This window comes from Sarcophilus harrisii, chromosome 4 (assembly GCF_902635505.1).
Source record: "Sarcophilus harrisii chromosome 4, mSarHar1.11, whole genome shotgun sequence".
NCBI lineage: Eukaryota > Metazoa > Chordata > Mammalia > Dasyuromorphia > Dasyuridae > Sarcophilus > Sarcophilus harrisii.
Window position 1 is genome coordinate 59,730,716 of NC_045429.1, and position 24,588 is coordinate 59,755,303.

The following is a 24,588-nucleotide window of genomic DNA, read 5'->3' on the forward strand; positions in this document are numbered from 1 at the left end:
ACTTGAGGGTACAAATAGGATTAATAATGTAAACAGGTAAATTCAACCTGTCACAGGTATCACTAACAATTGTTTGGATGTAATTAGCGAGTGGAATATGGCAATGATAGGGCACTGATTAAGATATACATTATTTGAAAGAAACCTATATTAAAAGATATTACATTTTCTCAGGATATCTAGGGAAGAGGATCGTTATAGTTTCTTGGTAGATTTAAATAGGTTTGCTTTCTTTTATGTCCTCATGTATATTGGTTAATTAGCAAAGGTAGAGTTTGACCTAGGTAAGCCTCTAGACATTTGAAAAAGTACTGCCAATTATCTGGCTCCCTGAGGAGGAACCTCAATTATGTGTCTGTCTCTGTGTCTTTTCCCTGCTGTACTGATTTTTACAGAAGCAGCTGGGGAGAGTGTGTATGACTGCATGTTCTTTCCCTTGGTGTCTGGTATCCTGTGGTAGCACTTGGTACCATCTCCAACTGGCAAGGAATTAATTTTCTACTTGGGGCTAAATCTGTAATGAAAAGGCCTTTCAGCTACAGTATTGGCTGTATTGCTGATACAGGGTTTGTTCTGAGACTCCATCTCCTAACCCTAAAAGGGTATATTTGAGAGCCCAGATGTGATGATGAGAACCTTAGAAAGAAGTATCCAGTTCATCTGAGGATCACAATATATATTGAAAAAAACAGGCATAATATGATATATATCCTAGACCTTGGGAGTTCATACAAATGATAAACTCCTATGCTATGAAAAGCTTGCAGCAGCAGATGGAAGGTATTTGTTAAGTACTTAGTACATGTTTAGGCACTTCCTTTTACTTTGAGCCTTACATTTTCTACTGTGTACTTCCCCAGAGGGAAGGTGGCAAGGGTTAGCCAGGCCTGCCAACTTTCCCCTGCTCCTGGAGACTTTTACTTCCAGCTTTGCTCATCTGATCTCTAGTTTCAGGTGAGGAAAAAAAGTGAGAATTTACTCCGCCTTTCATTTTCTACTGCAAGTGGTTCCTGAGGAAAAACTGCTCTGGAAAGGACTTTCATCTGGGTAAGCACAAGGCATTGTCCACCTTCTAATACCAGGCAGATATACCAGCTGTAATGTGGAGAATTTCCAGTGCAAAGCAGAGCAACCTTCCCCTTTGACTCAAGCCTTCCTTCTCCTCCAATCCTATTCCTTGAGGACAAAAGAAGAGGAAAATTAGTTGGGTGTAAAACTTGAATAGCCTGATGATATTCTGTTTTCTGCCTCATTTCTACCCTTTAGAAAAAAGAGGGATAGTGAAGTAGGACCTCTCATCTGAGCATCTGCCTTTGTGTATAATAGTGCAGTTGTATACCTCTCCCTCTGGGAACAGGAATGCTGCCTTCCACTCAACGGTGAACATTCTCATATCTGATCGTATCTATATATCCCATTGATTCTGAATAAGTCATCAAATCCCATTCCACAGCTCCATCCCCAAATTCCTTTTTTTTAAATTTTATTTTTTATTATAACTTTTTATTGACAGAGCCCATGCCTGGCTAGTTTTTTTTTTGTACAACATTATCCCTTGCACTCACTTCTGTTCTGACTTCTTCCCTCTCTCCCTTCACCCCCTCCCCCCCTAGATGGCAAGCAGTCTTATACAAGTTAAATATATCACACTGTATCTTAGATAGAATATATGTGTGCAGAACCGAACAGTTCACTTGTTGCACAGGAAGAATTGGATTCAGAAGATAAAAATAACCCGGGAAGAAAAACCAAAATGCAAACAGTTTACATTCTTTTCCCAGTGTTTTTTCTTTGGGTGTAGCTGCTTCTGCCCATCCTTGATCAATTGCAACTGAGTTAGATCTTCTCTTTGACGAAGAAATCCACTTCCATCAGAATACATCCTCATACAGTATCGTTGTTGAGGTAACTAATGATCTTCTGCTTCTGCTCATTTCACTTAGCATCAGTTCATTAAGTCTCGCCAATCCTCTCTATATTCATCCTGCTGGTCATTTCTTACAGAACAATTATATTCCATAACATTCATATACTACATTTCCTCAACCATTCTCCAATTGATGCATCCCCAAGTTCCTTATTCCTACTTCTCTCAATCCTTCCTCTCCAAATTTTCTATGAAACAACACCCATTCCTTCCACTTTTGTGCTTTCTATAATACCTATTGTGTAGGCAACAATCTTCCCTTCATCCTAAATCTTTTTCTTTCCCATTCCTTCCATCTTCTAACTTTGATTGAGGTCTGGATCCTCCTGAGGACACAGCTTCCCAAGCCATCCTTTCCCGTGATGACTATACTTTCAATCATTTTTCTCAGCTTCCTGATTGATGCAAAGGAGTTGGAAAACTCCTTGTTCCTCATTGCCACTTTTCTCGCTACTTCTGTCACTAAGTCACCTTTTCTTTGAGATTCATACAATTAAAATCTTCACCCAATCAAAATCCTGGAAGCTATTGTCTATACACCTCTATAGATTATTCTCCTTCCTTTCTCAACGCATTCATCCCTAACTCACAATTTTTCTCATCTTTCAACACCTGCCCTCATACTAGAGCACTTCAACATATATTGAATACTTCAATATAAGATCTCAGTTTCTCAACTTAGTCCTTTCCTATGACCTATTACACCCTCCCTCAGTAAGATGATCTTGATATGTCCAACACTCACGTATTCATCATCTCTACATTAGTGAATTATAAAACCATTATCTTTGGCTTTCCTCTGTTTTTCTGTTTCTGTCTCTTCTTCCTGTCTTCCCCCTCCCTCCTTTTCTCTCACTACTTCATTCCCTTATCAAATTCTACTCTTTGTCTTCAGTGACCTCCAATCCCTTAATCCTTCATTTCTTTCCTAGCCCATTCCTTACACATGTCACTGTTTCCTTTTTTTTTTTTTTCTATTCAAATCTTTAATTTTTTTCCTTGTTTACTTTTAGGTTTAATTTGTCTAGATCTGAAAGAATAATTTGGGATCTTATCTAATTTTTTTGTCGATTTCATCCTGTAACTAGTTTAGCTTTAAATTTATTTAAATACTATGCTATGTAATACATATAGTATTTAAATAAATTTATCACTTCTTAGCATAATATACTTTTTTTTAGTGATAAAATGTAATTTTTCTGTTTGTCTATTTCACTTGAGTCTATTTTTGTGATTGCTTGTTTGAGAGCTTAATATCATTGTCTTTTTCAGTTCAGCTAAGTTATAGATTTTACTTTAGTCCCTGATTTTTATTTTATGTGAATCGCTATCTCAAATTAGCGATTTAGTTTAAAATACTTATTGTTGGATTCTGTATTCTAATATACTCTTCTGAAGACAGTGATTAAGTCCACACGAACATCCAGGTGGGAAATTATGAGATGGTTGTCTTGTGGCCCTCCCTAAATTTAGGATTTGGGAAGAATTCTCCAATGTCCATGTCTCATCATATTCCTTCCCCTGGGAATGCTTTTTTTTCCTCCATGTATTGCAGAGGCATGATAAAAAGGAGAATTAGTGGGAAGGAAAGATATCTTTATTTAAACATTTGAAATTTTGTAAGATGTAGAAGAGAATCTGAGTTTTCAGTGGTCCCAGAGGACAGAATTAGGATTCAGTGAGTAGTAGTTATAGGAAGTTTATTTGCATGGATATAAGGATTTTTTGTACTTTTGCCACATTTTGCTTATCCTAGTGTGGTTAACATCAGAGATGTTGAACATGGTGCCTGTGGGATGTTTTCTGCCCAGAAAACTTGAGTGAAGCTCTGACCAGATTAAAATGTAATTGGTAAATGTTTACAGAATATATAAAAGTGCAGTATAGCATAGTTAATATTAATTTGTGCTTTTCTGAGTCAATGTGTGGCCTGCAGGAATCTTGTTTCAATTTGACACCAATGGCTTGCAGAAATATGATTTCTTAGGAAAATATCATTGACTGGGGTGGAGTCAAGATGGCAGAGAAGGCACACACGACTTTCTAAGCTCCTCTCATTCCCCTCACAACCAACTATTAAATTCAGCCTCAAAAATAGCTTTTCACTGCTTAAATTCATGAAGATTTGAAGCACTACAATTTACCAGCAAGATAATCTGGAAGATCGCCAGGAAAGGTTTGTCCTGAGGGGCCAGGAACAGACTAAGGCAGGCAGTGAGAGACTAGCGTCCTGAGCAGACCAGGGGTGGGGATGATCTCTGTGGCTAGAGAAGTTATAGAGACCACTCTGCTATAGGCTAACTGCTCTGCCTTGATTACAAAGCAATAAGGCAGACCCTACAGGCTTTAACAAAATGAGTAAAAAAAATCAAATGGACGATTGATAGTTTCTATACAGAAAGAGAGCAGCTTTTCAGCCCTGAAGAGACTAATAGCAGACAGTCTCCAGACAATTGTTGGTCCCCAATACAAAAGGCTCTCCTACAAGAGACTATTAAAAACCTTGAAAGAGAACTAGAAGAAAAATGGGGAATGGAAAGAGAAGCTATGCAAGAGAGCAACAACTTCCTGAAATGTGAATTAGAAAAAGTAAAAAACTCCCAAGAAGTGCAGGGAACAGAATTTGTGAATTGGAAAAAGAAAATAACTCACCAAAAAAAAAATAGTGAAATGGAAAAAAATTCCATAGAGCAAAACAACTCATTTAAAAACTCAATTGGACATATACAAAAAGAAGTAAAAAAAGATAATGAAGAAAATAACTCACTAAAAATCAGAACTGAACAAATAGAAATGACTGATTCATTGAGACATCAAGAATCAGTCAAGCAAAACCAAAAAAATGAAAGATTGGAAAAAAAGTCAAATATTTACTTGGAAAAACAACAAACCTGGAAAACAGATCTAGGAGAGAGAACCTGAAGATCATTGGACTACACAAAAATTATGATGAAAAAAAGAGCCTAGATACTATTTTACAGGAAATCATCAAAGAGAAGTACCCAGAAGTAATAGAACCAGAAGGTAAAATAGGTGTTGAAAGAATTCATCGAACATCTTCTGAAAAAGACCCTAAAATAAAGACTCTGGGGAATATTGTGGCCAAATTTCAGAATTTTCAGACTAAAGAAAAAATATTACAAGCAGCCAGGAAAAAAACAATTCAAATACTGAGGTGCCACAATAAGGGTCATGCAAGATCTGGCTGCCTTAACATTAAAGGATTGAAGGGCCTGGAATCTGATATTCTGAAAGGCAAGAGAACTTGGAATGCAGCCAAGAATAAACTACCCAGCTAACCTGAGCATTTTTTTCCATGGAAGAAGATGGACATTTAATGAAACAGAGGAATTCCATTTGTTTCTAAGCAAAAAGTCAGAGTTAAACAAAAAATTTGATCTCCAACAACAGGACTCAAGAGAAGTAGAAAAAGGTAAAAGGAACTCTTGAGAACTGTATTTCTGTTGTGGATAGACATAAAAACCACATGTATAATGTGATTTTACTGATATAAAAAAAGGAAGTAGAAATGGAAAGGGGATAGTGTCAGAAAAAGGGAAAAGGGGAGATAAAAAGAGGGAAACTACATGCAACAATGAGGCAAAGGAAGCCTATCATATCTGAGGGAGCTTAGAGAGGGGGAGGAACATTGTGTGAATCATACTCTCATCAGAGTTGGCTCAAAGAAGAAATAATTGACATATTTGTTTTACAGAGAATCTTCTCTCACCTCATTAAAAAGTGGGAGAAGAAAAGGGAAAAGGAAAAAGAGTAATAAGGGAGGGGTACAAGAAAGGGGAAGGGATTCAAAGGGAGGAGGGATGGATCCTAAAGAGGGAGAGTTGGGTGACGCAAGTGGGATCAATAAGTTTAATACTAGGGAAGGGGGGAAAAGGGGCAAGAAAAAGAAAAGCATAATCTGGGGATATTAGGATGGCAGAAAATACAGAATTAGTCATTTTAACCATAAATGTGAATGGGATGAACTCTCCCATAAAGAGGAGGCAGATAGCAGACTGGATCAAAAGCCAGAACCCTATAATATGTTAAATGTGTTGAGGAAACACATTTAAAACAGGGAGATACATACAGAGTAAAGGTAAAAGGCTGGAGCAGAATCTATTATGCTTTAGGTGAAGTCAAAAAAGCAGGGATAGCCATCCTTATCTCAGATCAAGCTAAAGCAGAAATTGATCTAATTAAAAGAGATAGGGAAGGAAACTAATCTTGCTAAAGGGTACTATAGACAATGAAGCAATATCAATATTAAACATATTTGCACCAAGTGATATAGCATCTAACTTCCTAAAGGAGAAGTTAGGAGAGTTGTGAGAAGAAATAGACAGTAAAACTATAATATCGGGAGATCTCAATCTTGCACTCTCAGATTTAGATAAATCAAATCACAAAACAAATAAGAAAGAAATTAAAGAGATAAATAGAATATTAGAAAAATCAGGTGTGATAGATCTCTGGAGAAAACTGAATGGTGACAGAAAAGAGTATACTTTCTTCTCAGCAGTTCATGGAACCTACACAAAAATTGACCATATATTAGGACATAAAGACCTCAAAATTAAATGCAGGAAGGCAGAAATAGTAAATGCTTTCTTTTCAGATTACGATGCAATAAAAACTACATTCAACAAAAAGTTAGGTGTAAATAGACAAAAAGTAATTGGAAACTAAATAATCTCATCTTAAAAAATGATTGGGTGAAACAGCAAATTATAGACATAATTAATAGTTTCACTCAAGATAATGACAATAATGAGACATCATACCAAAATTTGTGGGATGCAGCCAAAGCAGTAATAAGGGGAAATTTTATATCCTTAGAGGCTTACTTGAATAAAATAGAGAAAGAGAAGATCAATGAATTGGACTTGCAACTTAAAAAGCTAGAAAAAGACCAAATTAAAACCCCCCAATTAATTACTAAACTTGAAATTCTAAAATTAAAAGAGAAATTAATAATATTGAAAGTAAAAAAAAACTATTGAACTAATAAATGAAACTAAGAGTTGGTTTTATGAAAAAAACAATAAAATTGATAAGCCTTTGGTAAATCTGATTAGAAAAAGAAGAGAGGAAAATCAAATTAGTAGTCTTAAAAATGAAAAGGGAGAACTTTCCATCAATGAAGAGGAAATTAAAGAAATAATAAGTGGTTACTTTGCTCAACTTTATGCCAATAAATTTGATAACCTAAGTGAAGTGGCTGACTACCTCCCAAAATATAGGCTTCTCAGATTAACAGAGGAGGAAAGTAAATTGCTTAAGTAGTCACATTTCAGAAAAAGAAATAGAACAATATTAATCAACTCCCTAAAAAAAAATCCCCAGGACCCGATGGATTTACATGTGAATTCTACCAAACTTTCAAAGAATAATTAGCCCCAATGCTTAATAAACTATTTGAAAAAATAGGGAATGAAGGAGTCCTATTAAATTCCTTTTATGACACAGACATGGTACTGATATCTAAACCAGGTAGGTTGAAAACAGAGAAAGAAAATTATAGACCAATCTCCCTAATGAGTATTGATGCTAAAATCTTAAATAAGATATTAGCAAAAGATTACAGAAAATCATCCCCAGGATAATACACCACTATCAAGTAGGATTTATACCAGGAATGCAGGGCTGGTTCAATATTAGGAAAACTATCAGTATAACTGGCCATATTAATAACCAAATGAACAAAAACCATATGATCATCTCAATAGATGCAGAAAAAGCATTTGACAAAATCCAACATCCATTCCTATTAAAAACACTTGGGAGTATAGGAATAAATGGACTTTTCCTTAAAATAATCAGTAGCATCTATTTAAAACCAGCAGTAAGCATCATATGTAATGGGGACAAACTACAACCATTCCCAATAAGGTCAGGAGTGAAACAAGGTTGCCCACTATCACCATTACTATTGAATATTGTATTAGAAATGCTAGCTTTGGCAATAAGAGTTGAGAAAGAGGTTAAAGGAATAAGAATAGATAATGAGGAAACCATATTATCACTCTTTGCTGATGATATGATGGTATACTTAGAGAACCCCAGAGATTCTACTAAAAAATTATTAGAAACAATCCACACCTTTAGCAAAGTTGCAGGATATAAAATAAACCCACATAAGTCATCAACATTCTTATATATCACTAACAAAACCCAATAGTTAGAGTTACAAAGAGTAACTACTCTTTAATTATTTAAGTATTTTAAAGTAACTACTGATTGGATAAAATATTTAGGAATCTATCTGCCAAGGGAAAATCAGAAAATTTATGAGCAAAACTACAAAACACTTTCCACACAAATTAAGTCTGATCTAACTAATTGGAAAAATATTAAATGCTTGGATTGGGTGAGCAAATATAATAAAGATGACAACACTACCTAAACTAATCTATTTATTTAGTGCTATACCAATCAGACTCCCAAAAAACTATTTTAATGACCTAGAAAAAATAACAAAGTTCATATGGAAAAACAAAAGGTCAAGAATTTCAAGGAAATTAATGAAAAAAAAAATCCAATGAAGGTGATCTAGCTGTACCAGATCTAAAATTATATTATAAAGCAGCGGTTATTAAAACCATCTGGTATTGGCTAAGAAATAGACTAGTTGGTCAATGGAATAGGTTAGGTTCAAAGGACAAAACAGCCAATAACTTTAATAATCTAGTGTTTGACAAACCCAATGACCCAGTTTTTGGGATAAGAACACATTATTTGACAAAATTTCTGGGAAAATTGGAAATTAGTATGGCAGAAACTAGGCACTGACCCACACTTAACATTGTACACCAAAATAAGGTCAAAATGGATTCATGATCTAGGCATAAAGAATGAGATTACAAATAAATTGGAAGAGCATAGGAGAGTTTACCTCTCAGACCTGTGGAAGAGGAAGGAATTTATGACTAAAGAAGAATTAGAGATCACTATTGACTACAAAATAGAAAATTTTGATTATATCAAATTGAAAAGTTTTTGTACAAACAAAACTAATGCAGACAAGATTAGAAGGGAAACAATAAACTGGGAAAACATTTTTACAGTCAAAAGTTCTGATAAAGGTCTCATTTCCAAAATATACAGAGAATTGACTCTAATTTATAAGAAATCAAGCCATTCTCCAATTGATAAATGGTCAAAGGATATGAACAGACAATTCTCAGATGAAGAAATTGAAACTATTTTTAGCCATATGAGAATATGCTCCAAGTCATTATTAATCAGAGAAATGCAAATTAAGACAACTCTGAAATACCACTACACACCTGTCAGCTTGTCTAGAATGACAGGGAAAGATAATGTGGAATGTTGGAGGGGATTTGGGAAAACAGGGACACTGATACATTGTTGGTGGAATTGTGAATACATCCAGCCATTCTGGAGAGCAATTTGGAACGATGCTCAAAAAGTTATCAAACTGTGCATACCCTTTGATCCAGCAGTGTTTCTACCGGGCTTATACCCCAAAGAGATACTAAAGAAGGGAAAGGGACCTATATGTGCCAAAATGTTTGTGGCAGCCCTGTGTGTAGTGGCTAGAAACTGGAAAATGAATGGATGCCCATAAATTGGAGAATGGTTGAGTAAATTGTGGTATATGAATGTTATGGAATATTATTGTTCTGTAAGAAACGACCAGCAGGATGAATACAGAGAGGATTGGTGAGACTTACATGAACTGATGCTAAGTGAAATGAGCAGAAGCAGAAGATCATTATATACCTCAACAACGATACTGTATGAGGATGTATTCTGATGGAAGTGGATTTCTTCAACAAAGAGATCTAACTCAGTTTCAGTTGATCAAGGATGGACAGAAGCAGCTATATCCAAAGAAAGAACATCGGGAAATGAATGTAAACTGCTTGCATTTTTGTTTTTCTTCCCAGGTTATTTTTTACCTTCTGAATCCAATTCTTCCTGTGCAACAAGTGAACTGTTCGGTTCTGCACACATATATTGTATCTAGGATACACTGTGGCATATTTAATATGTATAGGACTGCTTGCCATCTGGGGGAGGGGGTGAAGGGAGGGAGGGAAGAAGTCGGAACAGAAGTGATTGCAAGGGATAATGTTGTAAAAAAATTACCCAGGCATGGGCTCTGTCAATAAAAAAGTTATATATAAAAAAGAAAATATCATTGACTTTAAATGATTAGTGATTTATTTTGCTTAATGACTTCTATTGGCTCACATTGCAACCCTTTTGTGGCTTACTGTAACAGTATCAGGAAACTGAAATATATGATATTTGTAAAGTTCTAATAAGTTTTTAGATTTAAGATGGCCAGTCTCTTTTTTGTTCAGTCAATTTCAGTTGTATCTGATTCTTTGTAACCTGGGTCCCTCTTTAGAGGTGTATTTGTATGAAAGTTAACCCACCCTCCAAAAAAATTTCATGGATATTGAGGAGCTAGTATCCTGCCATTTATTTACTCATTAAACTTTTTTTCTGTTTCTTAACTTCTTCCCTCCTCAACCTCAAACCTTTCAAAGTTTTATAGATTACATGTAGGGAATTGTTTCCTTGCAGAGGGGGTAGAGTCCAATCTCATTTCTGAGAAAAATTATATTTTAACTATATATAATAATTTGATAGGAATTTGTGGGATATTTTCTAAGTGTTTTCTGGACATTCCATTAAAATGATTATATGAAGTTTTTTCTTTTCAATATTTCTCTTTTCCAAAATTTATAAATTATTCATGTGAACTTCATCTTTTATCATTGTGTAGGATAGATAGTATAAAAATGTTAATAGAGTTGATGATTGAACTGTTATGTGTGTACTATAGTTTTAATTTCTCTGATAATACATTGTTAAGTTTTGATTCAGAAGTGTCATTCTCTTTGGATTATTCTTAAAATCACATTATTTAGGAATATTTAAATAGATTTTTTAGTTGAACTGCATGAAAATTTGCAAGTGTAGAATGCTTCATGTCTTCTTTATTTTGATGGCTGTACAAGCATTATTGGGAAGATTTGATTTGTAATTACAAATGTAATTTGTAATTATGCATATTGTTGACATTATTATACAAAGTATCTGGGATTTTTTTTGGCCACAATGACATTGTAAGACAATTATCTTCATTGAGGCAACTAGGTGCTATAGTTGATTGCTGATGAAACTAGAGTCAGAAAGACACATAGTTGAATCTTGCTTCAGCTTTTTGCTAGCTGGGCAAGTAATTTAATCTCTTCCATCCTCAGTATCTCCTTCTTTAAATATGCATATAATACCAACACAAAAGATCTGAGGATAAAACCAAATCAAATTTCATATATGTCTGTATATACGTATGAATACATGCAAGCACAGAGGATTTTATATACACATGTTCATGCATGTACATATATATATATACGTGCATGCATATTTATGGGCTATATATGTGTAAATGGATATATCTATATGAAAATTTGTAAAACTCAAAGTCCAATGTAATGGTAGTTGTCCTTATGGTTATTACATTGGAAAATATTTATAGTTCTCATTGGTGAAGAAAATACTAACTTAAGTTCTTGAAATACTAAAATAATTTTAATAAGACATTAGGACTAGCATATTTCTTTTTCTTTACAGAATATGCTGAATTCTTACACTGCAAAGGAAGGAAGTTTACAGATTTTGATGAAGTTCGTCAAGAGATTGAAGCAGAAACAGATCGAGTGACAGGAATGAATAAAGGCATTTCATCTATACCTATTAATTTACGAGTCTATTCCCCACATGGTAAGTAATTCATTCCTTCATTCATCTTTATATTTTTCTCAGTAAAAATCATTTCAGCATCATTTAGTGTAATAGTCCTTGTGCTTATAATATGTACTTTTAAATCCATAAAAATCTGGTTCCCTTTCTTGTGATGCACTTTGCCTCATGAATATGGTTATATAAAATCAATGGCATGTACTCATGGAAAAAATAAATCCTAATGGTTTTTCATCGACTTTTTAACTCCTTAATTGGATGACATTTTCTTTTTTCTAAATTAAAGTTGTTTTGCATTTCACTTAAATGTTTAGGGTTTCTTATAAAAATGGCATATTCCTCAAAGCCTAGCAAATAGCTTCCTTATCCTAGTGGATATCTGTACCAGAACTGATTAATAAAAATTTTAAAAGTCTCTGGGTTTATCTTGAACTTTTGAAATACAGGACATGCATTCACTACTTGCTTCAGTAATTTTGTACTGGCAGAAATCTTTAGTATTTATTCAGTTCTCTAATTGAATCTGCCTTTACTGGATTTCCTTTATAATTTTGTGCATTTCTATGTTATTATATTCCTTAGACCGCAGTGATCATTCTGATCCATGTTATCAGTGTGAACTCATAAATTAAAATTTTTCTTCACTGTTGGGAAATTTACTGCCTTGTTGGAAATAATCTATATGCAGAACTAAGTTGTCAGAACTGCACACTTTCATCATCTCTAATCCTCTTTCTAGTCACTTTTATTGCTTTATCAACTCTACTGCATGATTGACATGGTACTCAATTAGAATTTCTCAGTAATACTTGCCATATGGGCCAAAGGATGTTATATATATACAAGATGATAACTGATTTGGCTTCAAATCAAATTATCACTGACTCAGAAGTTGTTTTTCTTTTTCCAAATGTAAGTCATGGAGACTCTTGTGTGTACACCTGAAGATATCATGAATGCTTAAGACAGCTTTCCATTTGACTAATTAGCTAAACATACCACAAATAACATATGGTGTTTGTGATGAGAAAGACAAGCCTTAGACTGAGTGTTTTCACACCATAATGGATTGATATTACATGTCAGATACCATATGCATACATTGAGTTTTTAAATTATAATTCCTTTCCTCACCCATTTTGATTCTACTAGTCCTGAGAGAAAGTTGTTAGACTGTTGGACTGCCTTTCATATTGTGTTAAAATTGTTTTGGCAACACAATTATGGATTATTAATTTATTTCTGTTTAACAGTGCTTCCCAGAAAGGAACACTTTATATAATTGAGACCATTTTGACTTTTCCCTAAAGTATCAAATGATTTTAGATGATCCATTTCCTTTGGATACAGAACATATAAGTAAGACTCTCTTTTTTTTTTTCTTCTCTTGGTCTACAGTGCTAAACCTAACCCTTATTGACCTTCCTGGAATTACTAAAGTCCCAGTAGGCGATCAGCCACAAGATATCGAATATCAGATTAGAGAAATGATTATGCAGTTTATCACTCGAGAAAACTGTTTGATTTTGGCTGTTACACCTGCAAACACAGATCTTGCCAACTCAGATGCCCTGAAGTTAGCTAAAGAAGTTGACCCTCAAGGTGAGTGTTTGATCCTTAAGATAAGGATGGGTTAGTTATCAAATTTCAAGAATATGAGCCTATAAAAAGGTGATTCAACTTAATTGACTTTCTTTTGTTACTAATATGATAATTTAAGGTTTAGGATTATTAATGAAATTTTTTGATAATGCACATTTCAAAGGTCAAGAAGAAAATAAATAGCAAAAATAAAATCCTATTTCATTAAAAATCAATCAAGATATCAGACAAAAATCTTCAAGGCTTAGCTGATAGTCTATTTGTTTCAAAAAGAATTTTATTGAATAAAGTAGTTCAAATGGAGTTCCTATAAAAATTGACAAGTATTTCTAACTAAGAATTATTTTTGTTTTATTAACTTTAGACTCAGTAGTTACTGATTAGGTAGATAAAGTTGATTCCTGTCGTCTCTGCCCCAGCTGCTAGTACCATCACCTTCAAAAATTATCTTGCATTTATTAAATATATATTTGTATGTATATATTTCCCCTGGCTTGGTTATACTCCCAGAGAATGTCTGAAACATTGTAGACATTTAATAAATACTTACTTATTGATTAACACCAGTAGGTTGTATTCACTAAGAGAAAGTCATTTTTTTATTTGCCTTATTTCTGCCTTTTGAAATTTTAGCCAACACCTCTGAGAAAGTTTCTCTTTAAAAGTTATCTTCTCTTTTTTTGACCTTGCAAGTACTACATTGTATTTCATATATTAATTATCTTTTATCTTCGTTGTAGTTATTAAATGAATAATCTGGTTGCTTAATTATGTACATGTCTTATCCCATTTCTTGATTGCTAACCCCATGAAGGCACAAACATATCTTAATATAATCATCTTTTATTTTTCTCTCACTTCTTAAAAGACTGCACATGATAGATATCTAATCAACAGTTTTTGAATGAATGTGTAAATAGAATAAATAAATGAGAGAGATATTTAAATATCAGACCAGGGAAATGCTTTTAATACAGTACATATGGATTGCAGCAAGGCATTTCATAGAGCCTCCATGATATTTTTTTATTTGTCAGTATAATGTGTACTATTTATACAAGATATTTGGTGTTTATATCAGGGAATTAAAAGAGATAGAAGAGGTGATCAAGCTTTCTTCTTCATATATCTATATGTTCATAGGCTGACACACTTACTTGTAGCTTTATACCCTGCTTCAATTAATGTCACTCTAATCTATTTGCTACACATATTTACATATATTTTCTTTTTCTAATACAAATGATTTCTTAACAACAACAAAATATAATGACTATAGCGCATAAAAATGACTGTAGTATAAATCTACTGATTGGTGCAATAATTTCCCAGGATCCATTTGTTTACCTCAACAATCCTTTACTAAAATGTTCTTTTAGACAGAAAAATTTGAAAGTTTTTTTTTCTTTTTCACCTTGAATCAAACTAGTTCAAAAGGGGAAAAAATAGCATAGAAAGATTTCACTCAAGGTCAGGAAAGCAAAAAGAAAGAGCAAAATAGGCATTCTTATATGCATGAATGTTCTGTTAGGAAGCATCTCCCTAGTGGGGTGTTTGTACTATCATTATTCAACAGGAATGAACAGGAAATCCAACTCTTCATCAAGCAATATACATATTCAATAGATATATATATTGATAGAAAAATTAAAATGATACAGATAGCTATTTTTACTTGCTAAAAAGTATTTCTATTCTTTTTTTTCCCTTGTGACAATTGGGGTTAAGTGACTTGCCCAGGGCCACACAGCTAGGAAGTGTTAAGTGTCTGAGGTCAGATTTGAACCTAAGTCCTCCAGACTTCAGGACTGGTGCTCTATCCACTGCACCAACTAGCTACCCTTGTATTTCTATTCTTAATATTCTTAATAAGGAGACATGACTTTTCTAATTCTAAATAGCATAGTAATCTTCCTTCATATGGAAACTACAACTTTAACTGGTCAGTCATTTTTTTTTCTAGATTAATTGTCTTGGAGATGAGGTGGGGAATAGGAAATGACTGTGAATTCAGAAAGTGGAAGAAAAAGGTGTGGACTTATTATTTACTTTTTATTAAATATGTCAGTAGTTAGGTTAGTTAGAGAAGATAATGTCTGAGGGGATATGTGGCTCATTAAATCTACATCTCACTGATGCCCTTAAGAAAAGGAATTTCTATCATTTGGAAGGGCTTTTCTCTTGCTCATCTCTGGTTTTGGAATGTTTTTAAGGGAAAATAAATGAAAGAGGCCTTTGGGAATACCATTCCTGATGCTTTTGAGGTATTCATTTAACTTTGTGGTTTCCTCAAAAGTCAGTTAAGATGCGGGGTTCAGATGTCATAGACAGAGAATGTAGATTGGAAGGTTATCTCGGGTTGACATGGAAAGGTCTATATGTGTCAGGAGAAAGTAGACAAATGGGAAAAGGCTGGATTTATTAATTTATTTCAAAGATGACAAAGCTGATCCTTGTGATTTTGGACACTTGAACACACAGGGTAAACCCTTTTCTATGGAAAATAAATAATCAATTTACATAGGTTTTTTTTTTTCAATGATAGAACAGATATTTCCAATGTTATATCTATGAGATATATAATAAACAAATATAGGGACTAGAAAGAGTTCATATTTTACATTTGTGCACAAATTGGAAGTCTAAGGCTAAATTAAAATATAATTAGGTGGATCCATAACATATTGCCCTCGTTCCTTTCCTGAACTTCATTCCTACTCAGAAACCAGCTAGCAGAGATACCTAACTGGGTTAAGCCTTTGTTACCTCTTGCCTATATAGTGTACTTGCTTCCTAATTAGTTTTCCTGCCTCCAATCTTTACTTTTCTCTAATCTATTTTCTGCATGAGAACCAAATTGGTAATACTAGTCTGACTATTTTATTTCCCCATTCATGAAGTTGCAATGGCTCACTCTTGTTTTTCAAACTCTCCATTTCATATTTAATTCCCTTAAAAATTTGGCTCCAGCCTTCCTTTCCAAACTTATTGTACATTGTCTTCCTACTTGTATTTTAGGGTCCGGCCACACTGGCCAATTTCTTTGAATCACACATGATATTCTATTTCCCATTTCTGTGTTGGTCCCTCTACCTTGTAGATTCAATAACTCACACACCATCTACTGTGAGCCTATCCTAATGCTCTCCTTTTCCTCTTTTCCTACCACTCAGGTGCCTGGTGCTTTTCCCAGAAGTACTTTGTAGCAATTGCCTAGTGTGTTCTTCTCTCTCTCTCTTTGTCTCTCTCTCTCTTCTCTCTCTCTTCTCTCTCTCTTCTCTCTCTCTTCTCTCTCTCTTCTCTCTCTCTCTCTCTCTCTCTCTTACTCCTTCCCTCCCACCCTTCTCCCTTAGAGTCTATCTCTATTTGTCTCCCTCCCATCAATCACCATTGATGGATTATTTTCTTGATGATGCATATTTGTTGCAAGAAATGGTTCCCCCTTTTTCCAGTGGGAATAGAGGAGTAAAAAAGAGATTTCTATTAATTTTAACAAATCAAGTTGAGGGTATTGAAATAGATGTGAATTATTGACTGTATTTTCAAAGGAGATCACTATTTTTAATTTCATTTGACCATTTTACTTTGTTAGAAGATATCTCAGGAATAATCTGTATGACATAAAAACAAACACTTAAATTTAAAAATCTCTGAACTAATTAAAATCAATTAAAAATCAATGAACAAAAATATTTTTCTTTTTTTTCTCACCACTGTGAAAAAAGGAAAACAAAACTCTTATAACAAAAATGAAAATTTAAGCAAAATAAAACCTCTCATTGGCCAGGATTTTAAATTGAACAATTTATGTGAGCTCAAATTACATTAAATTCAATTTAATGTGAATTATAAAATGATGTCAGGTTACATTTTATGTGAGCTAAAAATTAAGTTAATTTGATTCATACAAGTTGGTTAATGACATTATTTCAGCAGTCTGTACTACACGTTATTGGGTGTGGATGTGAAATGCTACTTCATACATGTTATAAGTAGTTGTTTTAAGGTTTTTAAACTAGTCCTTAACACAATGAACAAATGCAAGAACATTTTAAAGGTAAACATAGCCAACATGAAAAAGAAGAGGCATTATTAGATAACACGCAAAAATTGATTAAATAGTATTAATTTAGAGTAACTCTAAAATGGGATGAGGCATACAATGCCTGACTCAATGATATAGATTATAAGGGTCTTCAAACTTTTTAAATAGGGGGCCAGTTCACTGTCCCTCAGACTGTTGGAGGGCCGGAGTATAATAAAAATAAAAACTTTGTTTTGTGGGCCTTTAAATGAAGAAACTTCATAGCCCTGGGTGAGGGGGATAATTGTCCTCAGCTGCTGCATCTGGCCTGTGGGCCATAGTTTGAGGACCCCTGAAACATTATAAAATATGTAGAACTATTTCCAAAGATAATTGGGAGAAAAGAAAAAAAAAACCTATGTGTTCTAAAATCTTTATAGCAGATTTCTTTGTGGTGGTAAAGAATGAGAAATTGCAGAGATGCCCATCAGTTGGGGAATTTTTGAGCAAGTTATGGTATATGATTATGATGAATATGACTATTTTCCTACAAATAATAAGCTCAATGGTTTTAGAAAAATATGAAAATACTTACATGATAATGAAGAGTGAAATGAACAGAACCAAAAGATCATTGTATAAGCAACAACATTATTGTTTTAAGAATTACTTTGAATGAATAAGTCATTTTGACTATTATGAATACTCAAATTAACTATCCATGAGGAGGGCTGCTATCTGCATTAATATATATTATATTCAATGTATAATAAAATATATTAATACATAATGTATTATTTAAAAGGAATAGCAAGTTGTACATGCTTCCATGTACATTTTTTTATTGTACTATCTTATGGAAATGCTTGCTTTATTCTATAAATTTAAAAAAATTAAAATAAAATAAGACATATCAAAGAAATAAAAGAAAAAAGGCCAAATTGCACCAGCTTTTGTGATTTGTAAATAACTTCAAAAAAAGACATGCCATGATGAGAGTAATAAAGTGTGTCTAATTGCATGAATGAAAATTGCAATAGAAAACATATTCCTCTTAGCAAAAGAACTGTTCAGACAAGCTTCAGTTTATTTAAGGAAGTGAAAGGAAATGAAAAAGAAGTGCATTGTAAAGAAACTTTTTATCTTAAAATTGGCTATATTATTGCTTTAAAAATTGAGTTCAGTTTATTGTGTTAAAATTACTGGAGAAGTAGATGAGGTACAGATGAGGATGTAACTGCTAAATATTCTGCTGTTTTAAAAAATAATTGAAGATGGACACATTGACCAACAAATTTTTAATGAAGATGAAACAGACTTTTTTTCTGGGAAAAGGATGACTTCTAAGAATTAAAAAAAAATTCAACCTGGATTGGGAAACAATGAAGTAAACAATTTTAAACTAAAATTCATTTTTGTTTATTATTGAAATGCTCAGATTCTGAGAACCCACACTGATCTACCTCTTTTTGTCCTTTGGATGTCACATATGATAACAAGGGTGTCCAAAACTATTTTTAAAGTCAATGTGCTATAATTTATTTATTATTCCCTAATCAATGTCCATCTATTTGTTTTGTTTCTATTGTTAGGAAATGTGTTGCTATTAATAATTTTTTTTTGCATAAAAAACCTATAATCAAATTCTTTAGAATTTATGGCACATAGTTGGATATCTGGATTGAAATTATATATTATAGTTGCTTCTTTAGTGTAATTTTACATAACTTTCCAAAATTATTGTACCAACTCATAACTCTGTTAATAAAGTATGACTTTATCTGTTTTTCCACATAGATTACTCCTATCTTTTGTTATCTTTACCAATTTGAACCTCAGATATGATTTAATTTGCAGTTACTGAATTTTAACAATTTGGAAATATCTTTCATACAGTTTTTTAAAAATAGTTTTCATTTCTTTTCGAAACTCTTTGAATGTGTACCTTGTCCATTTATTGATTGAATAATGACTATTGGACTCATACTAAGGTTAATTTTCCTATATATTTGAGATATCAGATCAAACTGTAAGAGAAGCTTACAGTTAAGAGAAGGGAAGCTAACTTAGCTGTTAAAAGGGTGAATTACCCTAAGAGTGAGACAGAAGGAGGTTCCAGGCAGTTCAAAGCACTACTAATGTCTCAGCTGGCACTTTCCTGAGGATCTTTGTGAGGACAGCTGAATTTTTGGTGCTCATTTATACCAGGAAAAGAAATTTTTGAATGTACGAACTACCTCATTTTTGTCTTTCCTGTGCCTATAATGAGCATTTAATATTCTTTTCATTCCTTGATTTATTTGGTATTCATTCATTTTCAAGATGTTTGAAACAAATATTTTCATTCTTGTTGAAAACTGCCATTTTTAGGTATATTTGTTCACAACAAACTTAATTATATAAACATAATTATTCATCTTGGTTTTTAATAAAGAAACCAATTCTTTATTTAATTAAGCATTATATTGGTGTATACTTTATACATGGTGACTTCAATGCAAAAGTATATATATATAGATTAAAAAGACAAAAAAAAGTATTGGTGATTATGGATCAGGATAAGGGTTGAACCAAAGGTGACATGTAAGCTTCATATATTATGAATATTTTCTTTGAGAAAAGAGTCATAAAAATATGTCAGGTACAAAACAGTGTCATAAAAATTTTATTATATTTTAATGAATAGGAAATAGCTTATTCAATAATTCCTGAATGCATTTTTATGTGCAGTCAGACTGCTGATGAGTTAGAGCAAAGATCAAAATTAACATAAAGCTAGAAGAAGAATAATCAAAATGAGAAAAACTATAGTATACAATTAAAATAACTCTAATCTGACCTTTAAAATGAGTTATTGATATCTCAAATTGGATAGTACATGGAGGAAAAGATATTGACTGTGATTTCCACTGTTTTATATATAAATTTAGGTTTTCTACAGTGAGATCAAAGAAGTCTAATATCACATTAGTCAACAAATATTTGATTCACTTGGCAAGTGGAAAGGTCTGGCACCCATCACAAAACTCCTTTAAAATATAACTACATTTGCAAAATCTTAGGAAGAATGATAGTGGAAGATTATAAACAGTACTGCTTTTTAGACCAATGAGAAGTAATGGTGTGGTGAAAATGTTTAAAGGAAGCATGGTGAAAGATTTAGTTAAATAGTAATCTCACAGACATTTAGTAATAAAATTTGATGGAAGACAACAGATGCAGTGTGGGAAAGATTTGAAACTTAAAAAAAAAAACCAAATACTTGTCAGCATCAAGTATTTTGGAGCCACTACAGGTGTACTTATAGTATCAAATGTATTAGAAAAAAATGGAAATGGCGCTGAAGAAAAAAAGTAAAGAGTAGAAATGGAATGAGATAACTAAATATATATAGATTTCTATGCTTAAGAAAACACAGTTTTGAGAATATTGCTTGATTAATTCTTGAAATAAATGAAAAAAAATTAAAGGTAAAGAAAATATCACACTTTAGTTTTTAGAAAATTAAAAGAACAACAACTTATCCATGTATATGCACTTTCTCATATATATGAAAATGTTATATAAAAATCTACACATAAATTGATCCTATTTTAGGTGAAAGTATTAGAAAGGACTCAAATAGTTTTCTGGAGTGATGTTCTATGATAGAATACATCATTGCTATCACACAATTGACAGGACACAGAATAAGAGAGCCTAGTATACTTATTGTTTGTGGACTATTAAAAAAAATTGATTTAGTTTCCTTAAAGGCTCTCTATCATTTTTCCATGAAAAAGGTATCTTAAAATTTTGAAAAAATTTCAAGTTTACTGAAATATACAACAGAGAAAATCTTGTTTGACAACTCCCCTGATCATTAATAGCCCATAAAACATGGAATAGAACTATGCTCACTAAAAATGTTTGCTATCATGGAAGAGTTATACTATAGGATCTGAGAAATTTCCTATAGATGGTGAAGTCTGCTACATTCTTCTGCTTGAATATGATTTTTCTGATTGTTTGACATCCTAGGACATGGTCAAAATTCTTAAATGATATCCCTCAAAATCCCAAACATCGCAATGTCCCTCAAAAGAATTTAATCCATCTATACACACAGTTAAAAACCAATTGAATAAAGAATTTTAAGTGGCCAGAATGGTATAAACTAAGAACAAAAACTTAGAATTCATACACATCTGCACATACACACATGTGTATGGGTATGTATTTTGGACAGACACGACAAATGTTCTCAGAATTTTATAGAAGGAAGAGAAGACATTGGATTACATTTGGGAAATTGCATTGCTCTTTAAACAACTCCAACTACATATAGATGAAGAACCAGTAAATAAATTATTAGGAAACATATTATCAGATTGTTCTTGGGAAGTGTGAAATCAAAGTAGCCTAGCCAGAAGAGGTATACAGGCTGCAACAACAGAAAGGGAGGAACATTGCTATTGTTGGACAAGGTAGGACTAGGGACTGTAGCCAAGATCTACAAAGCACAGATGGCAAAGCATCCTGGGGTGGTAATCACCAAAACAATAACCAGCCATATTAAAGGAAGACATAGATAAAACTGGCACAGATGCTATGGCAATCTAACTTGCAGGATGGCATTAAATGGAAAGTGATTCTCTATTGATCTGAGATGATTATTTTGTAAGAGACTTTTAGTGTACATGACATAATTGTGTCCAATTGTATGTAGTGGTTGATTTTATTTTCTTATCTAATTTTCTCCTCACTATTCTGATAAATGTTTAGATGTCAGTGTTTTTGACAGATAAGATTGAAGTTAAAGTGAACACTTTCTCTCTTTCATAGAGACACCTGTGACAAATAGTTGTTTTCCCTACTTTATTCTTCCCTGAAGACATTCCATTAAAAAGTGTCTTTTTGTTATCCTTAAATATATTTTTAAATTTTAAAAATTTAATATTTTCCTCAGTTATATTCAAAAGAAAAATTTTTACACTTGTTTTAAAATTTTTTGAGTTCTAGATTCTCTCCCTTATCCTCACCCACAATTAAGAAATCACTTGTGAAGTTATACAAAGTATTTCCATAAAAGTCAAGTTGTGGAAAAAACAGAACTCCCACCCTAAAGAAAATTTATTTTCCATTCATCTCAGCAGCATATATTACTACTGTCATTTTATCCTCACCCCAATATCTCTCTCTATGTTTCCCCTCTCATATTTATGAAGTAATTCTCTTAACCCTTTCTTAAGATCAATTTCTTTTAAACTAAGATATGCTCTTTATTATTCTAGTTGTAAATCTATCCATCAAATCTTGATGATATATATGTATATATATATAAAACATTATATATTATGCTAAGTAGTCTATTTTATGTGTTGTCATGTACTGATGATGTATAGTATTACATGTTATTCCTTTCTTCTATTATTTTGTCTTTTGAACTAGTGAAATTTCTTTTTATCTTGTTAACATTATACCCATTTTCTTTCAAAGTATACAGTTTTATATAGCCATTTCAATCTCCCTCTCCCCTCTAAAAATTTCATTTAAAACCCTCTTGATCAGGTCTGGAAATTTGCTATACCTATGTTTTCTTCTATCCCTTTTTTATGAGCTCATCAATCTGGTATCTTAATCCAGAAAAACAAATATTGTCTTTCTATACCAACAAGTTACTTCTTATAACCTATTTTCACTTTCAGTCTTGATCTTTAACATTGCATACTTCTTCAAAAGTCTGTTTTATCCTTTATGGGAAGAACTTTAATTCATGTTATATAGCTTCAGCTTAGTAATGGAGGTGTTGGTTCAAAGGGTATGGACATTTTAGTCTCTTTATTTATATAATTACAAATTACTTTCCAAAATGGTTGTACCATTTCATAGGACCAATATTATATTGTGTTCCTATCATTCTGCAACTTCTCTAATATTTATTTGCTACCAAGGTATCTTATTTTCGCCAATTTATAGAGCGTGAGATGAACCTTCAGGCTGTTCTGATTTGCATTTCTTTTATTATTGGTAATTGAGCACTCTTTAATGCAGCTGTGAGTATATTGCACTTCTTTTGAGAAATGTTAATTTATGTCCTTCAATCATCCATTGGAGAAAGAGTATAAGATATAATACATATGTGGGTAGGAGCATACATACACATACACACCTGCCCACTAAGTGTTTATGTATCTTGGATTCCAAATCTTATCTAAAAATTTTGATAAAGATTTTTTTCTCCTCTTATGACACTTCCCATCTTATCCTAGGTTCATTAATTTTGGCTGTGCCCTCACTTTGTAGGTTAGATGCTATCTCTTGCGCTCTCTCCCTTCCCATCAAGTTGTCAGTCTTTCTTTGTTCATATGATCTTCTATTTGCTCATCAATGTACATGTATTCTCCAGATAGAATGTAAGCCCATTTCCTTTTGTTAATAATACCTTATAAAAACTGATAGGAATTGAATAAATTTTTATTTAATTGAGTTAATATAGGGCAAATTTTGAGGAACTTGTACCTTTAAACTTTATAAATGGTGAAGCATTCAACATAATGAAAAATTGTCAAAATATATGATACACATTACTTTTCTGAAGAACAGTGAAAAGAATAATCTATGTTTTAATGAAATATCATTTTTTCAGTCAGCTTAATAACAATGCAATTATATTTACTATTTTTATAATTAATAGTTCAGGAAGAAATATAAAAACACAACACTTGCTCATATAGAACTTTCATTCTAAAAAAGAGGTGGGCATACATTGACATATATAAAAGAAAACGTATTTTGATAATACAAAATTTGTTTTCCTTTTTTGCCAGTATTAGCAAAAATATTGATATGTGAATTCAAAACATTCTTATTAGACTGTAAAATGACAGTAATGTAAAGAGGAAACTATGAAAATGAGGAACAAAAAAAGAATCAAAATTAAGGTATACATGCTAGAATAAGGAAAGAAGGAAATGTTCATCTTGCTATTAGATTTGACCTAACAAAGCTTGCCTGGAGAGATAATTTTGTACAATAATGCTTGTCCCCCTATAATCTGGATTTGCTGTTGCTGTTTGTTCATCATGCAGGTCTGAGAACTATTGGAGTCATCACCAAACTTGATCTCATGGATGAAGGAACTGATGCAAGGGATGTTCTGGAAAATAAATTGCTTCCTCTTCGAAGGGGTAATACCATAGTGTCCCAAAAATCATCTGATAATATAAAAAATAGAAAGGATTTGGGCAGCTGTTGGTAGTACTAATTTTAATGCACTCTTTAGGTGAAAAAGTTAAAAATTTCCTTGGTC

The 24,588-nt window shown here is 32.7% G+C and overlaps 1 protein-coding gene across 9 annotated transcripts in view; it reads left to right on the forward strand.

Annotated features, from left to right (window-relative positions):
- Positions 1–24,588, forward strand: part of DNM3 (dynamin 3) — a 565,331-nt gene that overhangs the window by 136,300 nt on the left and 404,443 nt on the right. For all 9 annotated transcript variants that reach the window (XM_031936892.1, XM_031936891.1, XM_031936888.1 and 6 more), the window contains exons 3-5: positions 11,543–11,692; positions 13,070–13,273; positions 24,368–24,466. In XM_031936892.1, the coding sequence (XP_031792752.1) occupies positions 11,543–11,692; positions 13,070–13,273; positions 24,368–24,466 (453 nt within the window). The remainder of the gene's footprint in view (positions 1–11,542; positions 11,693–13,069; positions 13,274–24,367; positions 24,467–24,588) is intronic.